The sequence below is a fragment of the Eumetopias jubatus genome, unplaced genomic scaffold (genome assembly GCF_037043125.1).
Source record: "Eumetopias jubatus isolate StellerSeaLion01/CBP00866 unplaced genomic scaffold, mEumJub1_p1.0 scaffold_10, whole genome shotgun sequence".
In the NCBI taxonomy this organism is placed as follows: Eukaryota; Metazoa; Chordata; class Mammalia; order Carnivora; family Otariidae; genus Eumetopias; species Eumetopias jubatus.
Genome location: NW_028274816.1, coordinates 119058230 through 119086021, shown reverse-complemented (window position 1 = coordinate 119086021; position 27792 = coordinate 119058230). Strand labels below are relative to the sequence as shown.

The window sequence follows — 27792 nt, the reverse complement described above, 5'->3', positions numbered from 1 at the left end:
TTTATTTGTCAGAGAGAGAGAGAGAGCACAAGCAGGGGGAGCAGTAGAGGGAGAGGGAGAAGCAGGCTCCTCACTGAGCAAGGAGCCCGATGTGGGACTCGATCCCAGGACCCCGGGATCATGACCTGAGCCGAAGGCAGACGCTTAACGACCGAGCCACCCAGATGTCCCTAAAAGTTGCTTTTATTGCAGACTAGCCTGTCACCACTGAGAAATTAGGGTTCAGGTCTCAATCCAAGCAAAGCCGAGGTTAGCTGTGTCATCTCCATCCTCAGGGGCCTGGTATCCTGGGAAACCCAGGGTAAGAACAGGGTGACCCCAGGACACACATGTTAGCAGAGACAGTGCAGCGTGATGAGGCGGGCACTCAACACCCTAAGTGTGCTTTAGTTACCAGAATACTTGACACACCCACAAATTAGGTAGCAAAACATTTTAATCCATTAATTCTAAAAATAACAGAAACATTTTATATCCGGTGCCACCTCCTCAAGAGTCTACTGCAGGTTAGACAGTCAAGTACAAAGCCAGACATTAAAAGGGAAAGATGTAGTTTGGGACAAGACCATCACGGGGAGATTTTTCCTCCCATTTGCGCATAAACGTTAAGTCATCAGCTTAAAAAAATCCTCAGAAGGAAAGAGAAAGCTTTCTCATGCTCTATAACCTTTCTCTTTATTTTAGATCTTTCTGTAATGTTTGAAGGCAAAACAGATAATCAGAAAACCAGCCTCCCAAGTACAAAGATCTGAGCTGGACTCCCAGGACTACAGACTGCTTCAGTTCTATTTCTACCGACACTCTGATGTGAGGTACTATGGTTCTTGTTTTAGTTACAAGAGGTGTTGGGAATAAAGGCCCACTCACATTTAATAATAGCTTATCTAGCACATAACTTTGCAGCACAACACCAACAACAGGAGTGTTTTAAAGCAGGGTGGAAAAGAAAGTAGATATTAATACAATGTAAGGTTCCCTTTGTCCTTCCTCTCTTTTTACAATGAGAACTCAGCTCAGCAATGAAACTCTCCAGAATGCCCGTGCTGTCCTTTGGCCTACAACATTCCAAATTTGTGATTTCTGATCCGAAGCCCTCAGAGCCTCAGGCTTTAGTGATGTATCCTTCTCGGATGAGGAAATCATAGATTTTCCGGGTTTTGTTCACATCTATCTTGATGAGTGATCTTGCCTGCGCCAGTCTCAAGCCTCCTTGCTTGTTACATTCGTTCAATAGAGCAGATTTGTATTCTAAATAGGCTCCTGGGACCAACCTCACCATCTGACAGAGCTGCAAGACATGGCGAATTTAATAAACATTAACATCTGTCATTCTCATAATTTAATCCTGTAGGTATAGCCAAAATAAAATTTAAAAAGTGACATCAACCTCCAACTATTTATAGGAGCTGCTGGGTGGCTGGACCACATTCCATTTAGTCTCTTCCTTGGACGACAGACACTTAGGAAGAGAAAGCCAGAGTCTGATGCTGGGAGAGACTTTAGCACCTGTCAGCAGGCTCACCTGGGTCTGTCGAGGAGCACAAGTATGTGTCCTGAGGAGCAGCCTGGGTCCACATAGCTCTCGGCCCAGCACATTTCAACACAGCCAGTCGGGGAAGAGCCACAGGACACAGTAGGGGCGGGGGTGCAGATACTTGGATTTCCAAGTGTGAATCACATTATTTTTAGTATCGGCATAAAGCAGTCAATGCTGCTTTTGTGATTACATTTCCTACTTTGAAGGAGGAGAAGATACAGACCTTGCAAAGAGGCTACTTCAGCTGCTAAAAATCTAGAAGGCTGGCTCAGTCCCGGTTCACCTGCCATGGCAGCCCAGGGCAATGAGCAGTGTGAGGTCACTGCTTGTGGGTAAGGATAAAAACTGCTTGAAACTCCCGGCCATTCAATACTTGACTCAGAAAGGCCTGTGACCTCCTTCAGCAATACTGAAATAGAACATACACTCCTCTCTATTCCCAAACTAATCTTTACTGTTCCTGGTGGCTGAAACCAAAGACTAACAGCCCCCACTCCATGACTCCCCTTACTGTCTGACCTGAATTAATGATATGGAGTGGCAGATGGGGAGACTGATCTTGGGAACTGTAAAAGGAGCACATGAGGAACAGAAGAGGGTTCCTCTTTTGGAATGGACTTCAGGGCTAGGCACATTTTTTGGAAAATGCTTGAGGATGACTCCTTTGAGGCTGGCTTTAAATTTTTGAGACAGCCAAAAGTAGTATGAAGACAAGTCTGATGATTTTAGTGGAAAAGAAAAGTAGGTCATGGCATTTTTAATCAAAATTAGTGTATGTGGTGATGAAGTTCCTTACTTATGGCTTACATACATGCTCTGGAGACAATCTTTTAAGTGATGGTTATACTGTTGGGATAAATGTAGAGCTCATCAAAGTGACCATTCTAATAGGAAATAACCATTTTCATATACAAGTTATTTTGGGTTTATAAACAATATCATTCACATGAAGCACTTAGTACAGTGTCTGGTACGTAGTAATGCTCAATGAACGATGGCGGCCATTATCTAGATTTCTATGTCATAATCAACCCTACCCTGGCTCCTCTAGCTCCCCTCCTCTTTGTTACCTCCTTTTCTCTTTCATTCAGCTTCTCTGTGCCAGGGAGGCCAGTGAGGTTCAAGGGCGGTGCACTTCGTCTACCTACAGACACAGAAAAAGGTATGTGTTTCAGAGGAGTGACAATTCCTCAGGTGTGAAGTAACACAGCCCACTGCAACCAGGCCAGTGAGGTACAAGGTCACAATGTCCGGCTCTAAGAAATCTCTACCCATCACCTCAGGCCTCAGTCTAGTTGGCAACGTGGGCACCCCAATGTTCGCCTGAAAATACAAGTGCTAATTCACGTGCCCTTTGCTCTGCTAAAATACACAATCACATACACCCTAGCAACCCAGTTGCTACTCTTTCCAACCCAGTAAGATTCTAAACTCTAAAGCCCAGATGTCACCCAGTGAAGAATAGTCATACGCTGCCCGCCCCGACGGCTGATGAATGGGAATAACAGCTCCACAGGAGAGACCCTTCCCAGCCCTCAGGACTCTGCCAGGAGCGCAAGGCAAACACGGTAATTAACCAAGTACCATTTGCTTTTGGATCAAAGGCAGACTGTTAGGCCAGCAAAAGGCCTTTCTTATTTATTATGTGAGGGAATATCTGTTCCTTCCAAAGAAGCCCTGTTTACCTGAAAGATCCACACAGAGGAACAATGAGCCATTATATGGCAAACCAGAAGCTGAGGTGAACTCACATGCTGAGAAAGAAACCCAAGTATGAGGTCACTGCCCAGGATGGTAAGTTTCATGTGTAAAATTTTTTGCTTTTGTTTTGAATATATATTTGGGTTAGTGTTCAGTTGGGAGATAGGTGGGCTGAGTTAGGCAAAAGAAAATGTAGAATAATGTATTAACCAAGTTTTATGGGGGCTGCCTTTAAGGAGGTGGAGAGAAATAGGGAGGGAGTGTTACAGGCTGCTCTGAGAGAAAACAGGCTTCTCTGTAGTATCAACAAGCGAATAAAAGCTTCTCCATACCCAGTAGGGCTAGCCTTCCCCTAAGTGCTCAAAAAGGGAGACTAAAATCATCTGGTACTTCACCAAAGTTACCAGAGGCTAGGTTGTAATTAATGATCCAGGCTTTCTACTTTGTACTGCCTTAGGAGCAACGGAGAGCATGAAGAGGAACAAGGGGTCTCCTCAACCTAAATACAGGGGGTGAGAAAGGCTAACACCAGCCTGGGAAGCAACAAAGAATAAATGAGTACGGATGGTTCCAAAAATGCAAACACCAAATTATTAATTATCATAAAAATTGTATTTTTCTTATTTGTATTTCTGTATTTAGATTCGGGGGGCAGGGTTAGAAGTAAGAAATTTGTAAAATAAAATTTGGATTTATCTGTCGTGACTACTCTCTAAAAGACTCTCTTTTCTCTTTTAAGTATTAAGAAATAATCACCTGAAACAAAGGAATCAATTTTTTAAAAAATATCCCTAGAGTAACCATCTCTGAGCCCTGTCTAGATCCTGAATCTGAGAGATTTTAAATGGGATCACAAGGTCTATTGTTTCAAGCTTCCAAAGAATGGTAAAACTGCAATTGGGTCATCTTTTTCACTAGTCCTGTCTCTACAGGGGAGTGGTCTGTATGTTCTGATACAGGAAAGTGGCTAATCTAGCATATGGAGCAGGGGTGAATAATAACCAAGAGAACTGGCAAAAAAAAAAAACAACACTACAATTTTGGATCAGAGCTCTAGAAATCATACCACCCCAAAGTACGGATTACCAGATAACATCTGGCTTTAAGCTTGCTCTGAAAACTAACCTCAAAATAGAGGACATACCCAAAGAGATAAAGATAACAAACAGAAATACCTCAAGTCTCCAACTTATAAAGAAATCCTTGCGTTTCTGCTCAGGATACAAATCCTTTAATTGATCCCCTGTGAGACAAATCTCAAAGTTTGTGGTAGATACAACCACAGTAAACTAACTGCTCATGAACATTGGTGAAATACAAAAAACACCTCTCTGGAGCTCTTTCTTCCCTGTCTCTGTACTCAAACCCTGAAGATAATCCCTATCTGGCCATGAAGATTCTGACAACTTGCTGATGTTTATAAACTGGGATAACACTTACTTACCTGATCTGCCTAAGGACCCTGCTTCCACAAGGGGTAAGGGACTACTGGGTAAATCCCTAGAACGAAAACTTCACAATCAAGACATGCTCCAGCCTGAAAAAAATTACCTGAATTCGAAGTCATCGGAATAGAAGGGCTCAGGCCAGAATCACTAAAACAAAGAAGAGGAATTTAACTTAAGTCACACCAAAGAAGGCAATTTCCAAAAGCCCACGTGGGACTGGGTGCCATTTATCAGGTTGGTTACTTTATTTATTTAAAAAAATATATATATTTTTTATTTGAGGGATGTCTGGGTGGCTCAGTTAAGCAGCTGCCTTCGGCTCAGGTCATGATTCCAGGGTCCTGGGATCAAGGCCCACTTCGGGTTCCCTGCTCAGCGGGGAGTCTGCTTCTCCCTCTCCATCTGCCTGCAGCTCTCTCTCTGACAAATAAATAAATAAAATCTTAGGGGAAAAAAAAGATTTTTTTATTTGAGAGAGAGTGCGAGAAAGAGCATGAGCAGCGGGAGAGGCAGATGGAGAGGGACAGGCAGACTCCCTGCAGAGCAAGGAGTCCAATGCGGGGCTTGATCCCAGGACCCTGGGATCATGACCTGAGCTGAGGGCAGATGCTTAACCAACTGAGCCACCCAGGTGCCCCAGGTTGGTTACTTTAAAGGGATGCAGAGAGAGATGGTACTGTTTTACAGGATATCCCACTATACTAACCAGGAAGGGTGATCTGTTCTGTGGGGTGTAAGAAATCGCCTAGAATTGGGCACCTGGGTGGCTCAGTCGGCTAACTGCCTGCCTTTGGCTCAGGTCATGATCCTGGCGTCCTGGGATCGAGCCCTGCGTCAGGCTCCCTGCTCGGCAGAGAGCCTGCTTCTCCCTCTACCTCTGTCTGCGGCTCTGCCTACTTGTGCTATCTCTGTTAAATAAATAAATAAAAATCTTAAAAAAAAAACTGCCTGGATTTGTTAAGAAGAGCTCTTAGTCTGGAACATCATGGAGACTAATCATGGGGAAATGACAGGGACATGATTCGCCAATGGAAATCAATCCATTAGATAATGGGGTGGAAAGAGGAGGCATGGTGGGGCGATTTACTAATTTTTAAAAAGAAGATCAAAGTAGCAAAGTAGGCCTCTACGGGCCGGCTATATTTCTCAAAACTATCAGTTTCGCAGTGTTTCTGAGACAGACTGCTAAGATTAGAATTCTGAGTTTTTCTAGCTACCCAATTATTACGACTCTGCCATGTGGGTGGGGTCCCCATGGAAATGTCTGAAACTACCTGTAAAAGCCAAAGCATCCAAGAAGACGCCCCTCCTCCCTGGACTAATTACCCACATGTCAGCCTGCCGCCGGAGCCACTGATGGCAAGCACTGCTGTCCTGGATGTACTGCAGGACTTCCGAGAGCATGGTGCGTTTAAGGCGCTCCTCCTCTCGCGTCTTCTTGAGGTGGTCATAGGTTCTGGCACCTGAAGGTGATGAAAACAGCAGGACTGCGATGACAACGCAGCAGAACTAATTGAAAGGCTTCCTCACTGACCAGCAGTTTGCCGCTTTTTGGTTTCTTTTGCAAAACTGCTTCTGGGGCGCCCAGGTGGCTCAGTCGGTGAAGTGTCTGATTCTCGGTTTTGGCTGTGGTCATGATCTCAGGGTCGTGGGATGGAGCCCTGTGTGGGGCTCCGTGCTCAGTGGGGAGTCTGCTTGAGATTCTCTCCCTTTCCCTTAGCGCCTCCCACTCTCTCTCTAAAATAAATAAATTTTTAATAAAACACAAAAAACTGCTTCCACAATTATTTTTTTAAAAGATTTTATTTATTTTTTAAAGATTTATTTATTTGAGACAGTGAGTGAGCAAGAGAGAGCATGAGCAGGGGGAGAGACAGGCAGAGGGAGAAGCAGGCTCCCTGCTGAGCAGGGAGCCCCAAGCGGGGCTCCATCCCAGGACTCCGGGATCACGACCCAAGCTGAAGGCAGACACTTAACCAACTGAGCCACCGAGGCGCCGCTATTTATTTATTTTTTTAAGAGATTTATTTACTTGAGAGAAAGAGAAAGAGAGAGAGAGAGTGAGCAAGCATGAGCAGGGAGAGGTGCAGAGGGAAAGAATCTCAAGCAGACTCCACGCTGAGTGCAGAGCCCGACGCCAGGCTTGATCCCAAGACCATAAAATCATGATCTGAGCCGAAACCAAGAGTCAGACATTTAACCAACTGAACCACCCAGGTGCCCCTATTTATTTATTTTAGAGAGAGATCACGGGCAGGGGAAGAAACAGGGGGAAGGAGAAAGAATCTCAAGCAGATTCTGTGCTGAGTGGGGAGCCTGACACAGGGCTCAATTCACGACCCTGAGATCATGACCCGAGTCAAAACCAAAAGTTGGGACACTCAACTGACTCAGCCACTGAGGCGCTCCCCAAAATTATTTTTTTAAGAGCAACGTGATTCCCTTAGTTTGAAATCCCTTTTTTGACAAGAAATAATTAAATTTTTATTCTCTTCCTAGCTTTAAGAAATTTGGAGGCAAAAACCCCCAAACAGAAAAATACAAAGAAAGTAAGAGTCACTTATGTTTCCACCCCCCAAAAGTAACTAACTTTTAATATGGTCATGTTTTTCAAAGTTACACAAGTCCTATATGCATACACTCTTCTTTTAAAAACCAATTAAAAGTACAAATAAAAATAAGTCCTCATTGACAGCACGATTCCTTTCCCAGATGCAATCAGTATCAGGTAAGCAAAACCTGGTATCAGCCTCTTATTAAACAAAGGTTCCATGGTGTTTTCTACATGTTAACAAAGGTGTACAGATTCCAAAGTAACCAAACCAGTGAGGTTTTAAGCCATGTTCCATAAAGCCCCAGGAGCCCATGAAAATATCTCAGGGGTTACTGTAAAGAACAAAGACACTACCATGTACAGGTGGTCTTGGGTTCTGTACATGACCTGCACCATCAGGCTTCAAAGTAGTCCCACTTTCCTCTTATTTATAGATTAGGGCTCTACATAAAATTTCATTTTGAATTGGTTTCCATTGTTTAAAATAAAGAACCATTACACTAGGCTGAACTTACACCCCACAAGGCTACTTCTCATGGGTAGTGGGTGATAGCTTTCAAGCAACAGGAAGGAGGGAATGCTAAAGATCTAACAAAACATGGGGTGCCTGGGTGGCTCAGTCTGTTGGGCATCTGTCTTTGGCCCAGGTCATGATCCCACGGTCCTGGGACTGAGCCCCACATCAGGCTCCCTGCTCAGCGGGAAGCCTGCTTCTCCCTCTACCACTCCCCTTGCTTGTATTTCCTCTCTCACTGTCTCTCTCTCCTGTCAAATAAATAAAAATCTTAAAAAAAAAAAAAAAACTAACAAAACAAGAGAAACTGCCATTTATTGAGCATTTACTGTGGGCCAGTTACTGTGCTGTTTTCATGCATTATCTCTAATTTAATCTTACTAACTCTTAGACTTGGAAAATTGAAACCCAAACAAAATTACAAATCTGATGAACAGGAGAGCCAGAACCCAAAGCCAACCTGTCCAATTCTAGACCTCAAGCTCTTTAACTACTGTAACACACTGCCTTCCCTTACGACCTGGCTCTATTACAAGTATCTCTTTAACCATTTCAAACCTTAGTTTCTTCATTACATGGAAATAACAATGCCTATCTCCTGTTTGTTATGAGAATCACATGATAACATCCAGGTGAAATACTTAGCACAGGGCCTGGTGTATGGTAAACAGCTGCTATTTAGATGTTAGCTGCTATTAATATAATTATTATTATTACCTTAAGTAACTGGGATGCAAGCACATAGAGCCATTTGAAGCTTGGTTAATACAAATGGTCAGACCATGCATCACAAAATATTAAAAGGCTGAGGCTAAAAATTAGAATACAAAATCCTTTTTTCTTTTTTAAAGGCCACAGCAGATTCCCAAATCTAAAGCAGCACCTCTCTTTTGTGTAGTCACTTTTATTTTACCTGAGATAATCCATACAATGGAATTTATAAGGATTGAGACTTGACTGGAAAGATCAAAAACTCACTCCAAAAAAGGAAAGCTCGTTTAAAAAAAAATCCACATGGCCTCAAACAGAGACTTCCTCTATGTGTTTAGAAGACACTTGCCCCTGATACAATGTGTAGCTTAAGCATACTTACTACAAAAATTGGTAATGCCTGCTGTCCTGTATTCCTGGAGCCTCTTGATTTCCCTTCGGAGTTCAAATTCCACTGTTTATGCCAAGAAGAATGAAGGAGAAAAGTTGGAAAAACAAAATCATCATCAATGAGCACTTTTGCTATTGAATATTTTCAGTAATTCTGCTTTATATACGAGACCGGGCAATTCCGTTTGCGGGATCCTATACATTGGTGACATCTCATTAGAAATTTTACCCACAAGCTGAGGAAAGCCTATGCTAGTCATCTTTTGGCTGCCATGGCCAACTGGAAAATGCAGCTGGAACTGTCCCCCAGAAAACATACAGTGAACCGGCTGAGTTCATTTAGCTACAGAAGGAACAAATACAATTTCTTTAAACAACTAAGTTTCCCCGCTCTATATATCCTCTATTAACAGGTCTATCCACATAACCAAATTCTTTTATAAAACCTGTCTCTGCTATTACTTGATGTGGCCCTTTTGCAAGCAAAAGACAAAAGCTCTGTGCTCAAGTCCCAGATAGTTTCTTTACAGCTTTTCTCCTATAGGAACAAAAGAGCATTGTTTTCCATAAACCAAAGATTTCTGCCTCCTCTGAGTGCACAGCTCAGGTTGCAACTGCTTGGATTATTACATGATAAAACATTCATATCTGAGTGCTTTGAAAGAGAGCATGATGAAGGAAGAGCCTGAACAATCCATGGGGTGTAATTCTTTGGAATGACACATAAACCAGGGATGGCACAAACTGGGACAGGAAGTAAAAGACAGTCACCCGGTACAAACCACACAAAGAATGCCAACCAAACAGGGTGCTTGACGAGGACAACCAACCTGGCCCAGATAAATAAATGCCTGCAATGCCATGCAGTAAATATCTGCATGATGAGAACAGGCCAAGATGCTTGGTAAAGCATTTTCCCAGAACTAAATTTGAGGGTCAAATACATAAATCTAGTGATGAAAGGTATAGCGTAAGCCACCCAGTCCAGATTACTATAAAGTGTAGGCCTCACTGCCTTAACAACTTCAATTTTTTTATTGTGAAAAATCAAATGGTAATTGGGTAGAGTCTCTCAGAAAGACAGGCAAAAGAATGGTGGAAGTACTGGGGAGCCTGGCTGGCTCGGTCCATACAGCACGGGACTCTTGATCTTGGGGTTGTGAGTTCGAGCCCCACACTGGGCACAGAGATTACTTAAGGAAATAAAAAAGCATTTTTTTTTTTTTACCTAAAAAAAAAAAAAGAGAGAGAGAATGATGAGGGAGCCTGGGTGGCTCAGTTGGTTGGGAGTCTGCCTTCGGCTCTGGTCATAACCTCAGGGTCCTGGGATCGAGCCCCGCATCAGGCTCCCTGATCAGCGGGGAGTCTGCTTCTCCCTCTCCCCCTGCTTGTGCGCGCTCTCTCTCTCTCAAATGAATATATAAAATCTTAAAATAAAATAAAATAAAAACTTAAAAAAAGAGAGAATGATGGAGGTACTATCTCCATGAGTTATCCAACTCTGTCCCCATTTTAAAAACTAGTTTTAATACTAAAATATTTGTGAGGGCGCCTGGGTGGCTCAGATGGTTAAGCGTCTGCCTTCGGCTCAGGTCATGATCCCAGGGTCCTGGGATCGAGTCCCGCATCGGGCTCCCTGCTCCTTGGGAGCCTGCTTCTCCCTCTGCCTCTCTCTCTCTGTCTCTCATGAATAAATAAATAAAATCTTTAAAAAAATAAAAAAATAAAAAAATAAAATAAAATATTTGTGAACAAAATGATCTGATGTCTGTGATTTGCTTCAAAATAATCCAGTTGAGGGTGAGAGGAAAGGGGGTGATAAAAATGAAGCTGGACTGGCCATGTGTTAATTGCTGAAGCTGGGTGATGGGTACATGGGGGTTCATTACACTATTATCTCTATCTTTGTATATATTTGAAAACTCCCATAATAAAAAGTGGGGGGAGAAACTACTAAACTACTGCTTAGCTGGGAAAAAAGAAAGCTACCAGCCTTTTTAACCTCTTCTGTCCCACCCCCAAGGTCCCAAATTTAGTTCATGGTAATAAAGGGGAAGAAAAGATAAAAATATCCATTTATTTATTTATAGAACTTCACCTAAAACATACCATTTCTCTCCTATTTATATCAACACACACACACACACACACACACACACACACACTTGCGCCAGGCTTGAAAAGCACCTACGTGCGTGGCTTTCAATGAACTTGTCGTGCTCCATTGGCCCCACTATCCTTGCAAATCGCCTCATTGTTTCGTAAAGGTCTTGGACTTCCTTGGGATACCGCCGTTCCATTACTACAGAGAACATAAAAAACAACCATGCCATAGAGAATATAAGAATCTCTAAGTTCTCTGCATTTCTTTTGCAAGAAGTGAGATGGAAGGACACTATTCCTAACCTCACATGACTAATTTACCCATGACAGGAAGCAAACAGGAAAGCCAAGAATGCAAAACACTAATCATAAAGATAAGAACATCCCAGTGACTATCACACAGGGATGTTGTTATCCCTGGAGAACTGAAGACCGTCTGCATCACTGAGCGCCTGGTGACCTCCACACCTCAAGCTCTTCATCTGTACAGATGCAGGGACTGTTGCCAGTAACGGGAAAGATGATTAAAGGCGTATCACTGTATTCTTAGGAACAATGTTGGGCAAAATTTCTGGTATTAACTTCCGTAGGAAAACAAGGAAAGTACAGATACAATAATCCATCTAGAAGAGGTGGACTAGCCTAGAAAAAAAGTGTGCTATCTTTCATGCCCCACCAGAAATCTCCCTACCAACACGGCCTCCAGTGAGGTGTTTATTTCTTCACTCTCTATTCGGGTCATTTTGCCTTCCTCTAAACTAAGTACCACAACTAAATTTACTACTAATGAAGTTATATTTTGATAACTATCATCCACGTAAATGGTATATACACAGGGTAGCCACAGTCAGTAACTCTGAGGATCACCAACGACCAAATTTCTAATAAAAAGTGGTATCGGCAAAGAAGATGGGGAGTAAAACCTACCAACAGTACGTGGTAGGTTGGAGTAGCCAGAAGTGCTACTTGGTCATTTCAATCAGATGAACTAGGCTGAAACTAGGGGATTAGATGAGCTAATCAGGAACTAAGCTAGTTCTGCTCACTTTTGGACTACAAGCTTTCTATCATGACAGTTATTTAAATTAAGTCCTTTCCTCAGCTGAACCTCTTCCCTTGAGGGAGACAGTCTTATCCATAAATTCCAGGCGCTGATTTGATGGGCAGCCACAGACTATTTTAACTACCAAACCCTCCCCCGCCAAAACCAAAAGCAAAAAAACACCCTACAGGGATAATACGGAAGAATTAGGAGTAAAAACTTGAAATTTGATGAAAAAACCCCTCTGCCTACAATATTAAGGTCACATACACTCACTATAATGGCAATTGAGACCTCTGAAACCAACAAAGCCTCCTCTCAGCTTCTAAACGTACAAAATAATTAAAAGAATAATCAGGCTAAACTGACCTCTGTTTACCAGCTGAGAATAGAGTTTATATGAGAGTCAAGGTCTATTGACCTTGGTCAAACCCCTACTGACCTATTATTGAAAGCCCAGGCATTCAGACATAGGAAGCCACTATTGTAGCTACTAGAATATGACCAATAATTGTCTATAGAAAGGGCAATGGAAATCTGATCCTGAGTTATTTTGCAAACCCACAGTCCTCAATGAAGGATGAGGTTAAACAAGCAATCTCATCCATTGCTAGAAGGAATGTAAGTTGGTACAACCATCTTTTGGAAAAGAATCTGGCAGCGCAGGTCAAGCATTTTTAATGATCACATTTTTTGACCTATTACCTCCATTTCTGGGAATCTACCTTAAAGAAAATTCTACATATATATAAAGCTTTATTCACAAATTCATCATAGGATTATTTATAATGATTCAAAAAACTGAAAATAAGCTAAATAACAAAAGTTTAGCATGTTATATACTTATATATACACACAACATATTATATAACTATTAAGAGGGACATCTTCAAAACACCTCCATCACTTGAAAAAGTGTAACAGAAAGTGGAAAAAAAAATGTAACATACTTATGATCACAACTATATTAAAAAACATTTAACCCATGACTGGCTGACCTGAACCCTACAATGGCACAGAGTGTCAAGCCCTCTAAGATTCTATCAACTAGGATAAGAAGCACAATAATCGTTAGGAACTTCTACAAAAAGGACTACTGTGACATGCAAGTATTCTAACATTTCTATATAAATATTGTAATCATTATGAGCCATCATTCTTATTTGCTGAACAAACTCTACAGTGTAGAAGAAAAAGTACAGAGACTTTCTGCTCAGCCTAGGTATCTCCAATATTTAGAACAGTAGGTCAAAGCGTGCATTCACTTAGAAGTCATTATAGTTTTACTATCACCATCATACAATGCTAGATGCCAGTTTGTCCACTACTATGCAAAATAATGGTTGCTTTTCCCATAAAAATGTTTAACAACCCAATGATCAAGGTTAACATATAGTTCCTATCCAGTTCCAGAAAATGACCTATTAATATTCATGCTGTAATTACCATACTACTAAAAAAAAAAAAGGAAGTATCATACAAGTGTTGATCATACATTAATGGTTCTGAACTCTACTATGTAACAGAATTTCCTTGAAGATTTCTTAAAAATGCTCTAGCCTTAACCCTCAGAGATTCTGACTTAATTAGTCTCAAGTGATACCCAGGCATCAGAATTTTTTTTAAAGCTTCCAACATGATATGCTGGGGCGCCTGGCTGGCTCAGTCGGTAGTGCATATGACTCCTGATCTTGGTGTCGTGAGTTTGAGCCCCACAATGGGTGTGGAGATTACTTAAAAAAAAAAAGCTACCTACATGATGCTAATATGCAACCTGGATTAAGAACTACTGCCATAAATGATTTGTTCAAGACTGTTCAATAATGTTGGAAGAAATTTTAAAATAAAGAAAGCAGCTAATACTTACACTGAAACTTTCTCAGGTTGATTAATCCATGGTCTCTTATAATTCTAGGACGAAAACCACAATACTGTATAATTAGTTCCACATCTAATGTCTTCCACATGCAGTTTTTATTACACATTTGAAACACTATGAGGTGGAATACTGAGGTTCAAAGACACCATCACTCCCCACAAAGTTCTGAAGGGTAGTGAGTCTGCTAACAAAATTTTAGGCTTTCAAGCATCATATATTTTTCCTCTCCTTGGACCTGATAGACTCTCAGCAACTATTTGCTGGATGAATGAATGAGCACTCAAAAATACTGAAAAACATGTCTATAACTTGGAATGAAACAGAAGGGAATCTGTGTCTGTGTCATAAGAATTAATCTGTTTAATTTAGGGAACTGATAATTGAGAACAGTCATTTAAAGGGAAACAGCTAAACCATAAAAGGCGCCGTGATCACACCTTCAACATTTACAACTGTACATGTGTACATTCACAGAACGTTTTGAAGCTGTTTGAAATAAATATTGTGCATGTTTAGTGGAAGGGCCTCAACATAAGATCTAACAGCATCCTCAACCACTGAGTTCCACAATACTGGCTAGTTCGAATTATGTGTGTGTATGTGTGCACAGCAAAAACAGAATTTAGGTAAACCATGCAGAGCTGTGTCTGGAACTGCAGGTATTCATGACTAGTGACGAAGCTTCTCACAGGGGCAGCTGGGTAATCTCCTCCGGCACTTCTCAGAAGCTGACTCTAGGCACGCTTTACTTTAAGGTCACATCTTGGTCCCTCAAGAGTGCCTCCCAAGTCCTATTCCTTTTTTTGTTGTGATGCCATTGTGTTTCTAGTCTGTAACACCATGATAACATACACACATGCTCATACCCCCTGCATACCCTTTCCTGAACTGTTAACAGTCTCTGTAAGCTAACAGGGGTCTGGGATCCATAATTTCTCAGTCTGAATGCATGTTTTTTATTCTGCAGCAAAGAGAAGGAGTAACTGCCTGAAACCTGTTCAGAATTTCTTTGAAATCTTTTTAGGTAAGACTTCTCATAAAAAATGAGCAGTTAGAATGAATGCATTAAAAAAAAAAAGCATAACAATTTGATAACACCTTGAATTTATCTTGTTCCTTTTTTCCTTAAAACAGTGCACCCATATTATTCAATGGTCATCGTAACATCAAGGAAGGGTAAGAAAGAGCAAGTAAAAAACAAACAAACAAAGGACAAGTATTATTATCTGCATTTGACAGATGGAAAAATTAAGGACCAAGGAAAATAAGTGTCTTCCTCAAGGTCACAAGACAAGCCACAAGTAGAATGTTCTTATGGGCTATATGTGGTCAATAGTCCATACCTGAAAGAAGGCTGGATGGTTTTCTGTACTTACTTTTTTCGTCTTTGTCTCTCCTTTAACCTGGAATGATAGATATCTACTACAGCCATCTTCAGAGCTATAAACAAACACATACACACACACAGATATAAAGCCAAGACAAAAATAAATCTTTTATCCGAACGGTCTTAAACTTTGAACCTCATATTGCTAACTATTCCACACTCACTGGTCTAGGCACTTTGTCTCTTGGAAACAAAAATATCCTAGGATACTGAATTTCTTTGTCAGTAAATTACAGTGAAGATCTTTTTTCCTATGTATATGTTTATATGGCATTACCCTATAGATAACAATTTCTGCTTTCTACTGAACACCTCTTTTGGCCATGCCTTGTTATGCATATTACTAGGTTTCATACAACAGGAGTCTGAACTTTGGTCATACACGGACTAGAAATCGCATCTATTAGAGTAGTCATAAAATGAATATTGACCGGGGTTATAACCTCACAGGAGTAAGTTCAGGAGACAATATCAAAAAAGACTGATGTGAATAAGGTGCAGCAGAGACATTTTTCCAGAGTAGCACTTTTCAGTTGTGGAGCAACAACTATTTAGGGGATAGTTTTGCATGCAGTACTGAAAAGTTCCACTAACTAGCCTAACAACCCCAAAGCTATGCTCTGCTTTGTTGCACATGTCCCAATCCTTTCCTGGCTTTAGCCTCATGTTAAAGACACAGGGAGAAAACAGTCAGTAGACGGCAAAAGGTTTCATCAATACAGTAGTTCTGGTTCTCTTTCTTTCCCTGGCCAATTTTTCCAGCTTCAGAGTTCCTCAGGGTTCTGTTCTCATCTCTCTTTTCACCCCTCACCTTATTCCTATAAACTCATCCACTCCTATGGTTCCAAGTACATCAAAATATATAATCTCAGACTCAGATATTTATTTTAAGCTCCAGATCCTATCTGGGTATCTCTACTCACATAGTCCTCAGTTACAAACTTGTACTTTACCTCTTTCCCAAAACTCTGTTGTCCAAGACAGAAATCAGCCTGACTCTCCCTCCCCTCCCTCCATATCCAGTCAGTGAGTCTTACCTATATTGAATGCTTCAGTCTGTCTTGAATTCATCTCTTCCTCTTTGTCCCTAATCCTATTCCTTAGCTTCAGTATCTTGTCTCACCTAGAGCACTGTGTGTACTTTTTAGTAACTCCAGTTCTACCTTATTCTAATTCAACCCTTCAAGTGGTACCAGGGTAATGTTTTTAAGCATACTCTGATGGTGTATTTCCCCTGCTGACAATTTCTCCAGTGGCTTCCCATCCACTTACAGGAGTTCAAACCCTCACATATTATACAAAACTCCTTATTGCCTTGAATCTCCCAATCTTCCCAGTCTCGTTTCCTACCATTCCTTCATATGCCCTATACACCATGCAGGCGAAACCATCTGCCCTCGCTCACAGAGCTGCTAAGTACGGAGCAGGGATCCAAACCCAGTTTGATTCTAAAGCCTTGGAGTAGGAGAGACACTGAAATTGCCCAACATGTTTACTTTCTCTGTGAGAGTAATCTGGCTTAACTAAAAATGAAATGAGTGTTTAAAAAAAAAAAACAAACTCAGAAGTAAACAACTTCCATAGGCTTTTTATAATCTGAAGACCCTCTGAAGTTAAGAAATAAAGACCAACCATTAACAGCTCTAGAAGAAACTATGAAGACTACTTGATTTGGCACTGTGCTACACAAACCATCCTTAACTATAATCCATGGATTCTGAAGGAAATTTTTTTTTAAGATTTTATTTATTTGAGAGAGAGAGAGAGAGGGAGAGAGAGCACAAGTGGGGGGAAGAGGGGCAGAGGGAGAAGCAGACTCCCAGCCAAGTGGGGAGACCGATGCCCGATGTGGGGCTCGATCCCAGGACCCTGGGATCATGACCTGAGCCGAAGGCAGACGCTTAACGACTGAGCCACCCAGGCACATGGATTCTGAAAGAATCTTAAAATTTAATGATTTCAGTAGATTCTGGAACTATCTTAATAACTTGTTATCCCCTTAGGCTTTGTGTAAGTTGAGAGTTTGATGGGTTTTGTTTTAATTACTGAATGTAGTCACAGAAGAAAGAGGCTCTAGAGCACAACATAATGACCTGACACGCGTCCTTTGAAAATCTAAAATATGCTATTCAGATGGTAGGTAATAAAATTTAACACACCAGGCGCGCAGCAAAGAATTTACTGTGTATGACAATCACGTCTTCCAGGGTAGTGAGCTTCACTGAACCAAAATAGAGCCTAGAGCCTCTGTAATACTGATAAACAAAAAAGGCAATATAATCTCATTGCTCATCAGAAGGATGTGAGATACAAATTCAAGTTTAACCCATGGGGGCAATGAGTCAACACAGATTTGCATGTTCTCCTAGAGTAACTTTTAAAACGTTGTTTTCAAATGTGTTCTTATCTGAAACGGACAAGTTAGATCAGCTTTAGCTGAACCTCTTACTTACTCTACCTCCAGCGACCTTTCCCAGTAGTCTCTGAGGGTACCGCGGCGCAATAATTTGAAACCCACACTTTTGCTTCCTGAAACTAGATTTTAAGGCAGGAAAAAAAATGCAACCAATCAAGGAAGAGAACAGTACAATGGCTCATTACAATCACGAATTTCTTTCACAATATAAAACAACAGAAGTTGAGTAATGTACAATTCTGAGGCAGTGTCAGTATGGTATTCCTGGCAAGATAATAGAAATAAATTCTGGATACTCCATGCTAACTCATTACTGTGCATCTCACTGCTACCTGCCCTCAGGATTAACTCAGATTAGAAGGAAGAAATACCAAAATCTAACATGTGGGGCTATGAACAGACGCACTACATATGTATGTAACTTCAATCACTGGGAAATGACCAGGAATACTTTATCTAGGCTATTCTGCCTTGAGTCTGAGATAAAAATAACAAATTCTAACTGGATGATCTGAAGAGGTAAGTGGATGCATTACTTTTTAAAGTTTAAGTATAAAGAAAAAAGTACTAGTTACTACAGATTTTCTTTGTTCATTTCTAGTAAGTTCAAAATTTTATTTATTTAAAGATTTTACTTAGGGGTGCCTAGGTGGCTCAGTCAGTTAAGTGTCTGCCTTCAGCTCAGGTCATGATCCCAGGATTCTGGGATTAAGCTTTGGGCTCCCTGCTCAGTGGGGAGTCTGCTTCTCCCTCTCCCCACTCCCCTGCTCCTGCTCTCTCACTATTGCTGTCAAATAAATAAATATTTATTTTTAATAAATCTTTAATAAAGAGAGAGAGAGAGAGCGCACGCATAAGTAGGGGGAGCAGGAGAGGGAGAAGCAGGCTCCCTGCTGAGGAGGGAGCCCGATGTGGGGCTCGATCCCAGGACCCTGGGATCATGACATGAGCCAAAGGCAGCCGCTTAACTGGCTGAACCACCCAGACGATCCAGTAAGTTCAAAAAGCTAAACAACACTGCTTTATTTTTCCTCACAACCATTCACAACTAAAAATAATTCAGTAATATCAGATTCAAGATTTAAGGCAATGGTTTTCAAATTTTTTAGGTAGAACTCTTTCTATAAGTGAGCTCTTTCTTGATGTAGAGGGTTGTTCCATATAAAAGCCCAGGTATCATGAAATACTCCCACTGCTTTCTAACACCCTGCTGTAGTTTGATAAGCTCTAGACTGGTGTGCTGGTGGAGATGCACTTGATATCCCTGTGTGGTGGAACAGGCAGGTACGAACAGGGAGGAGAGGATGTGTCTCTAACCAAACACAAGTTTTAGAGTGGACTCTAACTCTTTTTCATATAAGAAACAGAATTAGGCAGTCAACAGTTCAAGGCAGGAGAAGCAAAAAAAGGAGGAAAAAAAAAAGCTACGTAAACAGCTAACACACAGCTGAGTACTTATCACATTCCAAGCTCTTTGTGGGTCTTATCTTATTTACCTACCCAAACAAGATGAGTTCAACAGGATAAAAAACGACTTGCAGATCCAGTGGAAATTATTGCTAATTCTGAAAACATATTTCTGTAATCTAAGATATTAACTTATCAGGTTGTTTCCTGAGATTTGTGTGGGAATGACTTAATTAACACAGAAAAAAAAACTGAAGAGACTACAAAAAAAAAAATCTATCAATACTGACAACTGGTTTCACTGCTTGATCACTTCAATAGTTTGGACTGTGCAACTGGCTCTGGAGAACAAATGGAAGGAAAGGCACACACAGAAACAAATGGGAGAACTGGAATTCTCCCAGAGGAAAATGCGTATTTGGAAGCCGTCTCTTTTCTTTGCACTCAGCAGCAACTGATTATAAAATCTTAACTGCATGAATAGCCCAGGGAGGACCACAGCACAGCAGGCAGAACAGAAATGAGAAGGCAGACACTGAAAGAATGAGAATCACAGGTTCACATTCTACTTAGAGTGACTGGAAGTTCCAGGAAAGCGGGTAAACAAAGCACCAGAGATCATTAAAAACAAACCAACCAAAACCAACCATAACCTATTCACTCCTGAAATCTCAGCTTTGGAGGAAGAACTGTGTCCCTGTGATTACATTGGGGACTGATAACAAAGTTTCTAAACGGCTGGCCTTAAAATATTTCAAGAAGTGGGCAGAAGTCAGAGGCAGTTCCTTCCCACTGCAGTGTATTTCTAACATTGTTCAAAATAGCTGGCAACATGTCTCTGTTTTCCTGACAGAAGGCACTTACTGCTTGCTTGGCAAGAAAACCAACTCAGAGACCTTAACTGCAGGGAAGCCAATCAAAATCCCTGTTGCAACCACACAAGCATAAACCTGTGACTCAGGTATTCCCCAGAAGCAGAGCTTTTTAAAAGTCATTTCCCCCAAAAGCTTTTGGTCAAGATGTACACAATTAATTCTGGGGAGGAAAGAAGATGATGGGACCTAATGGTTAAAGTCAGCAAGTAGGAAACCATAGTTACTTAAGTCCTTTGTGCACTTTCTTGAATGTAAAGTGGGAAAATATCTACCCCTACTTCTCAGCAATGTGGTTAAGCTATAGAAGATAACAAATGTGACATTTCACAAACACACACAAAAAAACTCAGCAATAAAAATGCAAGGTTGTAAAGATGATAAATATTGTACAGTATTAACAACATAGATTGTGGAGATGGCTCTGTCACTAGCAGGTTATATGACCTGAGGCAAGTTACTTGATATTTCCATTCTTCAGTTTCCTCATCTACAAAACAGAGATGTGGATGATGATGACAATAATGCCAAACTCATAGAGTTTTGTGAGGATTAAATGAGGTCACGTGTGAAGGGCATAGAATGGTACCTGGCAAACAGTAAGGGCTGTATGTATCAGCTATTATTACTAACAGCATTTATGTCTAAGATGTCCTAAGCATAAAACTTTACATGCTTTACATGCCTTTAAAGGGAAGGGTACTGCCAATAGGTAGCTAAGTATACACAGTGACAAGGCCGGACCTCTAATCTACTAACCATTCAATTATCTAAAGGCTGACAATATGAGCCTCAAAGAAGAGAAAAAAGGAAAAAAAAAAAAAAGGTGGGGGAGTATCCATGCCTGGCCAAGAAATTGTGCTGAAATTAGCTTTCCAAATAGAGGAAGAGTAATCTGTCCTAATGGGCAACCCTATGAAGATACTGCACTCAGGGTTTTAGAACCTGTGAAACTCTGGGAAAGGGGATTCCACAAATCGAGGAGCAGTTTTCCCAAATGGAAGCACACTGGGGAGAGATGGCCCACAGGAAAAAGGAACACCACTGTGCATCTACACTGAGATCCCAAACATACCAGGACACAGGAGAATGCCAAGTTATGAGTCTTCTGCGTCGCTCTTTCTGAGCCAATAATTTCTGCTTATTTCAATAAATACATGGTGGTGTCATTTAGGGATCCCAGAACTTCCTTATTTTCTTCCTCAGACACTGCTTCACTTGCAGTATCCTTTCCAGGCCCATTCTGAAAGCCTCTGGTATGGCTGGAATGCAATCAATTATCCCTCCACTGTATCCCAGGCCTCTATAATGGACAATTCAAACCATCATATTAGACAAATTCCATGAATCATAGCAAAAATTTTGGGTGAGGAAAAGAGCTTGGTGGCTTCGGCCCTGGGGTGGAATCTAAAACCCAGCTAGTTTGTTTCCTTGCCATAGTTATATAAGTGAGGGAACATAAAAGGAATGTTACTAATGCTCAGTAATATTAAGAGTATAATGGTGTAATGGAATGGTAATAACACCAATCTCAATTACATATCATCTTCACTGGAGACATTCACACTCTGACTAAACAGTGTTACCCCTCCTTTACTGGCAGTGGACACACACAGAAAAAAAAAAAAAAACCAGCAAGCAAGATTGCAAAGACTTGCCCAAGATCACACAATGACTCAGAAGTAGGCCTGAAGTAGAATCAGTGTCCTAATTTGCACAAAATATGTGCGCCCTCTCTGTTCTAGGTGTGCTCAGAAAGCTCCTTCTCATTCCTGCCTGTCTCTGGCAAGAAAACCTCTTGCCACTGGGAGTGGGCTCCTAGTCCCTCCCCTTCACTGGGTATTCTGGGAGAAAGTGCTCGGCTCAGGGGCTTGGGGGCCATACATACCACACTGGATAGTGGGTCATGCAGCCAGAGGGGCTAAATAAGAACTCTAGACCATAAACAAAGCCTCCTTTTGTAGCACCAGCAAGTCATCCCTTTGATCTCAAGCACGGCTAAACCTCTTTCAAATGTCAACATCTTTTAAAAAGCACCCATCTGAACATCTTATAGTTTGCCACTATGGGAGGGAAAAGGGAGGCAGGGCTGATGATTTGCATTCTGTTAAAGCTGCTTATTGTAACAGTCAGTAACTGATGCTTCGATTCTAGTTCAAATTAACTAGAATCAAGAGACTTACAAGGCTGTAGAAATTGCAGGAAGAACACAACTAAAGTATGTTCTAGGTTTGAAATGCTAACTGAAACAAAAACTGCTAATCAATAGCTTATTTCTGATTTTTTTCCTGTTGCCCTACTTAGTTACAGAAAGAACCACAGTGTACCAGAAGAAATTGCAAGTCTTGCTTCTACAAAGAATGAAGAGTGAAATTAAATATCCACCATTACCACAGTTTTGTTGATAATGTTAAGACTAAAGAATGAAGACCTTGGGAAGAAGTGATCTGGCAAGCCTCTGACATAGTTGAGCCATTATTGACATGGAAAATCCTGACTTTGAAAAGTTGGTTACTTTTGAACAGTTACCTAAAAGGGTGACATTTATGGAGCTATTTTTTTTTTTTTTTTTTTTTTTTTTGCATTCTGAGTAAGAAAGATGCAAGTCAGGAAACAATAGCATTTTAATTAAAGCTGGTGTGACTGACAAATACTGAGCAGCAATCTGCACACTGCAGTTGGGGAACACCCCCAGAGGGGGGAAAGAGCAGCACGCGAGTTACTGGGCTGGAAAGGAAGAGACTGAAGTGGAAGACTGAACAAATACAGTCTATCTAGTGAATGCTCGAGTAGTTTGCTTTCAAGCTTTCCTCTTTTAGTGCCATCTGCGTCACCTCCACTTTCCTTAAAGTCGTGTGGGAGAAAAAGGGAGGAATGAAATTTTGCGAAGAAAACAGCTCAAGAAATATGTCGATGGTAAATCCTGAAGGTAAAATTTTTAAGAGGACTCTTTCTCTGTCCCAGATCTGGTGTAACGAATGTCTAAATAGCTCTTGTATGGAGAGAAGAATCAAGTGCCCTTTTCAGTGACAGAGTATCAGTTAATGTAATATACAAACTTGATTTGCAATTCCACAAGGATTCTCCTTGCCTTTCCTGCCTGGGATATAGATTTAAGAGAAACAATGAAGACACTGTTTGGGAAATGTGGGAGAATCCAAGGAGGCATTACTCACCTATTGTATCACATTCAATTCTAGACTAAAATGAAAGAAGATTGGGGATTATTTTAAATAGGTAATTCAATGTAAATGGAAAGAGGAGGAAAAAAGAGATTCAATGGAAGTCTTAACCCCCCACTTTTAAGAGCCCTGCTGGCATTAACTACTTATGTTATAACACAAGAATGGACATAAATCCTTAGAGGGCTCATCTTAGGTGAGAATTCAGAAGTGCTGAAAATTCAACAGTACTGAGAAACAAGAATTTCCCAAGCTTGGTCTAAAAACCCTTGAAGAACTTCCATTCTTTTTCCCTAAGAGAAATTTGGGGTAACAAATTATGGTGAACATCTAGCATCATCAGTTGCTACTGAAGTTCCCAAGGTGTTCACATTGACTCCCTTCCTTCTAAGGAGGCAGTGAGAGCCATTCAACCGACTACCTCATTGTAGGCTTACCTCAGTCAAAAGAAAGATCACACAGTCCAAGACCGGGATACCAACCACCATTACATGATCCACATTCTCACCCTCATCACAAAATGATCTTTTTCATGTGGTCAAAACACAACAACAGGTAAATGCAGCAACTTACCCCACCAGGTTTTGAGTCCCATAAAGGCAGGGAACGTGTTTTATTTATCCTTTTATTCATTCCTAGCACCCACCACAGTGTCACCATATACTTTACAATTGATAAAAACATGTGCTGAAATAAAATGTTACCATGTAAAATGTCCGAGTCATCTTCAACAAAATCGATGTCTCTCAAGTCCCATTCTGCGTAATTGTCAAACTCCTGTTTGGGGAAAAAAATCCCCACCCCAAACCCATCAGCTTTGAGTAATGCCTTCACAGTAGCCATGCTTTAGAAGCAAACAGAAAAGAAACAAATAAAACAAAAAAGTACCGAATGGAGTAGTACATGGTCAGGAAACCACTATAAGAAAGAAGAAGTCACAGGAAAAAGCTTGAGAGGCTTTCAGGCAGTAGAGACAGCAAAAATATGAGAAAGTTTCAAGTCCAGGAATAAAGCCAAACCTAGTGTTCTAAAAATTAAAAGTAATCTGTTCATAAAATCTAAACTGAGAAATCTAACTCTGAATAGGCCATCAAGTGTTTAGATAAGAACACTGTCTACATTAATTCATCTACCTTACTTTTTACTACCTTTTGAGGCTCTATTTATTTGATATTGCTTATATAGTTCAATGGATAGATTTGTTCATATTTGACTCAATGAGTACAATTTGTAGGAGCAGTAAGTAACAGCTGCCATGAACAAAATGAAGACCTGTGTGTGGCTGGCAAAATTATTGTAGTTTGCTAAACTTTTAAATTATCTCCAGGAGCGTTGTCATTGTGGATCAGATGATAAATCAAGAGACTTGTAATTGCTTTCACATGGTTTTTAACTCCATGGATGAATAAGGAATATACAGTTTTTATACACATTCATCATGCTTTATATACTTCTGAATACAGAACAGAGATCAGCAAACTACAGTCTATGGACAAATTTCAGCCCACTGCTTATTTTGTAAATAAAGTTTTATTGGAGCACAAGCATGTTTGTTTGTTTACACATTATTTATGTTGCTTTTGCATAGTAATGGCAGTTTAGTTGCGACAGAGACTTAATGGTCTACAAAAACTATTTACTGTCTGGTCCTTAAAGGAAAAAGTCTGCCAATCCCTGATACTGTACAACTTTGAAATGCCCGAGGGGTGGAATGAGAACCAGACCACAGAAACCCCATATCTATTAAGTAAATGAGAGCCAACATCTTTGCAACTTAGAAATAGGTTCTTGGTATGTAAAACTACATTTTATATGTGAAAATGTCATGAATGAGAAAAGACACTCAAATGAAAGAAAACGTGGCTGCCTAAAGGCCCTATAAATTACAGTGCCTTGAAAATCTGTTTTTAGTGGTATGGAACCTATAGGTAAGAGATATAAGCCTCATGTGAAACAAAAACAAGTTTCTCCTACCTCGATAAAATCTGCTCGAGCTGGCATGTATCCTGCCATGTCCCGAGAAAGCAAGGAGTCAAAGGTAGGTCGGGGAGGGTCATCTGTAGCTGGAAGAATTTAGGTTCTTAGTTAGTTAATAAAATATTGGCATGAAAAAGTAACAGAGAAATAGTCCTCATTTACGCTCTGAAATATTTTTGTTTGGGGAAAAAAACAGTGTCTGAGAGAATAAATAAAATTCAAAACATTTTTATAAAGGGAAAAGTGAGAAAGATAAAATATTACGGAAACAGACTGAATTCTTAAAAAGGAAACTAAAACTTAGGAAATTCTCTAAATAAAATGGGGAAATTCCTTCTGAATTGTGCTTTCTTAACGTAATAGAAAACCAAAGATCTTCTCTTTAATATTACAGAACATAAGTATTTACCCTGTCTGCTTCAGTTCCCTTACCCCTTAGGACCAATATCAATTTATAAATCTCACCCAACTGGGCCAAAAAAACCCCACAGGATTTGGAAGTTAGCTGGAATTGGGTCCCAGCTCTAATATCCTCTAGTCCCATGAAGCACAAATTATTTAACCTTTCTGAATCTGTTTCCTCATGCATAAAGCAAAAGCACTTGCTCTCCCTATCTCACTGGGTTGCTATGAGGAACAAATGATCTAATGGATTTGAAAACAAAATGTTACCACCCAAAGTGTTTTCCAAATAGGTATCGTCAGGCTTTGAGTTAGTCGGCTATGAAACTGTTTCTAGAGTCTGAGGAAAGGGGCGGGGAAGGGTGGTGGTGAAGAAAACATTCATATCTCATTATTTGTGCTTCTGGGAGTCATTCAGCAAAGATGTCCATTTATAACTCATCATGGTTTTAGTTTCGTTTTGTTAGAAGACCCATGAGTCCCTTAGCGACATGAGATTAAAAAAAAAAAGCTTGCTATTACTACCATAACTAAGTGAACTAAAATAACAAACTGCTTCTTGGACTCAACACTGGGATGATTAAATACAATGAATCAAATACTGGACTCTCATAACTAATATCTAGAATCTTAAACCCTCCAAAGCAGCAAAGTTTGGTTCATTTTGGACATCTCATCCGCAGAAGCATTAAAGTTGGCTGATATGTTCACAAGCCTCAGAGTGGGTGGGACTACACACTGTTTCTGGGCACTGGGATTTCGGGTGCAGGACTCCAACCCCTTTTCCCCATTACAGCCCTGACTCTCAGCAACTGCCAGGCCAACCCCTCCCATCTTCCATAAGCTCTTCAGCTGCCCAAACCACTGCTCATCTGCTACAGCAACAGGGCCGGAGGGTGAGCTCAGCACCTCTTAGCGACACAGGAGGCACTTACACTGAAATGGTATGGCTGTGTCAGCAGTTTTCGCCTCCTCCGCGTGCTTCAGGTTCAGCAAGGTAGACGCAAACAGAGGGTTATTGATGAAATGCTTCATATAGTGCTTCTCACACTCCTCCTTGGTCTTGGTGCACATCTGATTGGCTACATCCTGCCTAGAGGATCGTAAGAAGAGAAAGCTCTGACCATTTATACAAAGTGGTTCAAAGCATGGTTTGCTCTTTCCATAGTTTAAGCCCCAGCTCAATAAATGTCTGGAATTTGACACCTCCAAACCAGTATCATGGAGATATCAGCTGAACGATGAGAGAAATATAAGCCTAATACTGGTGTAATCTGATGTGCCAAATCCGATTCTATTCCAAGATATAGAAATAAGATCTGAAAAGTGCTTTCCTTTCCACCAAAAGCAAGGAAGATCACTAGAAAATCTGTAAATTTCCGTGTGAGCTAGGCCTCAGGAAAAGAACTGCTATAATAAAACACTTCAGAACACTCAAAATGTACATCAGTGCAGTTTCATATTTGCATCATGTTTTATAGTTTACAAAACACTTCACATCAACAAACATTTCTTTACTAGAGTGCCCATGATAGGCCAAGCACGAAGCTAGAAACATTCATAACATAAATAAGTTAGCCTTAGTGTTATCCATGTAGTGTTGAGTACTTACTATCTCAGTTTCACAGATGAAAAAGAGGCCCAAAGAGATTAAGAAACTTGCTTGAGAAAATAAAACACGTAAGTGCACAAAGCCAGAATCTGTACTTCAGACCTGACTCCTAAGCCCAGATGGTGGAGGAGTAGAGATGTAAGCTCTCCAAGTTGCCTCTTGACCTCTCTCCTCTCCAGTACTTAACCTGCCCAACTACTAAGGCATCATTATGCTCTGCTTCGTGTACTCCAATCATACCTACGTACATTTTGATTTCCCTACTGGATTATAAGCTTCTTGAGGGCAGAATACATGTCATAATTTTTATCCCTACCACCCTCACCACCAAGTTTAGTGTCTTACTCACAGTTGACAGAGAAACAATGGTCTTTTTTTGTGTGGTCTTTACCAAGAGGGAAGGGGAACAGGGAGGATTAGTCCATTTTGGAACATCAGAAAGGCAAGCAAAAAATGAAAAACTAGGCCCAAGATGATTAGCAAGCTCCTCACAAGTGATCACTTTTTTCTGTTTTCTTTGGTATTCCCCATAGTACACAATATTTTATGATGCTTACTAAATGCTGAATAAATACAAGCAAAATGTGAACTGAACTAAAGTTTCCTTCTGCAGGGCCCCGGACACAATGGAGGTAGCACAGTATCTTCTATGGCTATT

At 40.7% G+C, this 27792-nt stretch overlaps 1 protein-coding gene across 4 annotated transcripts in view; it reads right to left on the bottom strand.

The window, feature by feature from the left end:
* Nucleotides 1–418: 418 nt before the first annotated feature.
* TADA2A (transcriptional adaptor 2A) overlaps nt 419–27792 on the bottom strand; it is a 48629-nt gene continuing 21255 nt past the window's right edge. For 3 of the 4 annotated variants that reach the window (XM_028109296.1, XM_028109298.2, XM_028109297.2), the window contains 11 exons: nt 26458–26615; nt 25118–25206; nt 23848–23920; nt 15256–15319; nt 13868–13911; nt 11047–11157; nt 8848–8919; nt 6017–6149; nt 4790–4833; nt 2608–2681; nt 419–1288 (listed from right to left, as the gene is read on the bottom strand). In XM_028109296.1, the coding sequence (XP_027965097.1) occupies nt 1103–1288; nt 2608–2681; nt 4790–4833; nt 6017–6149; nt 8848–8919; nt 11047–11157; nt 13868–13911; nt 15256–15319; nt 23848–23920; nt 25118–25206; nt 26458–26615 (1048 nt within the window). In that variant the 3' untranslated portion in view covers nt 419–1102. The remainder of the gene's footprint in view (nt 1289–2607; nt 2682–4789; nt 4834–6016; nt 6150–8847; nt 8920–11046; nt 11158–13867; nt 13912–15255; nt 15320–23847; nt 23921–25117; nt 25207–26457; nt 26616–27792) is intronic. The other variant, XM_028109300.1, reaches the window with a different exon arrangement.